A 2,983-nucleotide genomic window follows, 5' to 3' on the forward strand; every position below is an offset into this window, starting at 1 on the left:
TGAACATAAACACAGCGTCAGTGGCGTAGCGACAACAACTGTGAATACGTGGTTAAATCAGAATGGCCAGTTGCACTTTGGTATACAGTGCAATATATAAGGGCATAACAGTTGAATCATAGCACAAATCAGTGTGCAGTGTGTACATAAACACAGCGTCAGTGGCGTAGCGACAACAACTGTAAATACGTGGTTAAATCAGAATGGCCAGTTGCACTGAGGGATACAGGGCAACATATAAGGGCATAACAGTTAAATCATAGCACAAATCAGTGTGCAGTGTGTACATAAACACAGCGTCAGTGGCGTAGCGACAACAACTGTGAATACGTGGTTAATAGAATGGCCAGTTGCACTGAGGGATACAGGGCAACATATGAGGGCTTGAGACGAAGAACCATATAAGTCCATATTTTCAAATTTTGAATAATGACATTTTTTTAATTTGGACTCTGAATATTATATTTTATTTTATTTTTTTTACTTGAAGATAGACAACAAAAGTTTCACAATTCTAATGAGATAAGATTTTTTAGTATCAATCTTAAAAATAAAAAGTTAGAGTAATTTACATTTCTGGAATGTGGAAGAACAGTATAAGTCCAGTTAATGTGGAATAACAGTATAAGTCCAATTCATCATATCACTTAAACCACTGGAGATTTGATTCCTTTATCTTAGTTTTAATACAGTAACAGAACCTTAAAGAAAATATTAAACATTTCTTTCTTTCAATTTCTTTTATTTTTTTACCAACATAAATCACAGAACAAAAACACAGACAATACAGTACGAACAATGAACAATACATAGGCCTACTTATAGTACAGAAAATAAACGTCATTACAAACAATAAACAGTACATACAATCAACAATACATACAAACAATAAACAACAGTAATAACTGTAAACAATACATATTTACAATACAGACATACATCATCATCATTCCTTGCTATGGTTCCATATGCTAGTTTACCATTTTATAATACATTTCATAAATCACCCCATTCATTCATTTACTAAATAAATAACTATATATTCCTATTATACAACATAATATAAGGCATACAAGATAAACTACAACTACTATTATGATTAATTTTACACAATATACACAATATACCCCACCTTACCCTGCACATGACCTACACATACCAGGCTACTCTTCGCATTCTAATGCCCCATAAAATGCTTGGGCCTCCGCTGGCATGTAGGCTAGCATTTTCATAAGATCCCGGTGCTTCTCCTTCTTGACGGGCAGAGGGTCCTCATAAGCACGAGCATACGTGGTGGAGAACAAGGGAGCTGGAGGTGGTTGATTCTTCCTCTGTTTGGTGATCAGCCAGGTCTTCCATCCCTCGTAGAGGCTGTGGCTCCCTTTTGTGTGGACACACCATGGATCAGCAGCTGAAATCATGATTCAACAAGAAATTCAATAAAGATTCTTCTTTCACGCACATATCCCCAACACTGTTAATCTCAGAAGACCTACTCTTTTGTTTTTAACCTGTCACTTTCAACCACATCATGGATGTGATTAGCAAGCCAGGTGGACGCTTTAATGTTGCATCAGGGAGCTGCCTGAAGTCCGGACATTTCATCTCAATGACTTTGAATGGATGCTGCTGCCTGGCTCCACGGATCATCTCGGCGACATCGCTGGGGGTGTGGAGTGTGGACACCTTACGCCTCTTGTCCAGCGTGGCAAAGGAACGGTCACAGGGAAGGAAGGAGTGACCAGACACCATGAACTTCTGCTCTATCTGACTGAAGTACCCTCTAGATACGAGCAGGGCCATGAGGTTTAGGACTCGCCAGTTGTTGTTCTGCCCACAGCATCGGTCACTATAGATGACGAGCTTCCGTTCCTTTGCCTGGACTAGGGGAGCAAAAGATGTTTCTGCCCACTTCAAAAGACAGCTTGCCACCTCGATGGAACCTCTGTGAGCGATGCCCTCATGCCAGAGGCACATTGTAGGAGGATCGTCAGTGCCCATCTCCTGGATACAGAGGTTGTAGTTGGCCAGCTGCCGTTGATAGTACACGTTGGAGTGTGTCAGGTTTGGCGTGAACACTACCCCCTGCATGTCGATACAAATGACATGGCAGTCATCATTGGCTTTGGCCCACTCTGTGTCAGCCTGCAACTGGGTGTACGCTTTTTCAGCTTTCCGGTGGTGAAGCTCACTCTCGGCTGCGATCTTCAACCTTTCTCCTTCTGTTGTAGCAGCTGTTAATTTTAAAAACAGGGCGTCACATTTCGCACAAGTGTCACTTCTTGGCTGCCCAAAACTGAGGTTCTGCTGCTTGAAGATGTCCCTATAGAGCCAGAACTTTGCAGTGGATGTTGGATTGTGTTCCTTGTACAGGCGGAACATGCGGAGCAGGTTTAAATCAGGGCTCAGGTACTCCCTCTCCACATCTCCCTTCATCCGTGAGTAGTGGTTCGGTTGGCGTGGGAAGCTCAAGATATGCTCTCTTATCCCCTCTCTCACTGCAGGATGAATGCTATGAGGCCTAAAAAATAAACACCACAACTCATGAACAAGGGAAATATAATAAACTATGCTGGTCTGTTTTGCACAATTGCATTGTTTCTGTGACCATAAATGTATAATTATAAACATTCCTCTAAACTATAGGATTTTGTTTTTCACATACAGTCATTAAAGGGATACTTCAGGATTTAGCATTAAGCTTTGTATCATTAGATACAAATCCTTGCTCTGTCCTTCCATTCATTCATGTTCGCTCTCCTTTTTTTGCCGAGGTTTTGCCGTTTAATGTCCGCAGCGGACATGAAAGCAACCGGCGTCTCCATTTTTCGTTAGTGGACATAAACGGTTTTTCCGCGTGAGACTATTTTAAAATTTAAAATACAGAGTTTTGGTCGCGCGAACACACCCCCAAAGGTATTCTGTATACAAAGTGGCACACATACATTCAAGTCACATGGTTATCTCAATTTTTGTTTTTTTG

At 41.1% G+C, this 2,983-nt stretch overlaps 1 protein-coding gene across 1 annotated transcript; it reads right to left on the reverse strand.

Annotated features, from left to right (window-relative positions):
* Positions 1 to 890: 890 nt before the first annotated feature.
* LOC130094769 (uncharacterized) lies at positions 891 to 2,670 on the reverse strand. Its single transcript, XM_056261214.1, has 2 exons — positions 1,512 to 2,670; positions 891 to 1,411 (listed from the first exon to the last, which is right to left on the reverse strand). Exons 1-2 carry the CDS (start codon positions 2,629 to 2,631, stop codon positions 1,164 to 1,166), a joined length of 1,368 nt encoding a protein of 455 aa, XP_056117189.1. The 5' UTR covers positions 2,632 to 2,670; the 3' UTR covers positions 891 to 1,163.
* Between the last annotated feature and the right edge of the window lie 313 nt (positions 2,671 to 2,983).

The sequence above is a fragment of the Rhinichthys klamathensis genome, unplaced genomic scaffold (assembly GCF_029890125.1).
Source record: "Rhinichthys klamathensis goyatoka isolate OS25496 unplaced genomic scaffold, OSU_Roscu_1.1 h1tg000181l_1, whole genome shotgun sequence".
In the NCBI taxonomy this organism is placed as follows: Eukaryota; Metazoa; Chordata; class Actinopteri; order Cypriniformes; family Leuciscidae; genus Rhinichthys; species Rhinichthys klamathensis.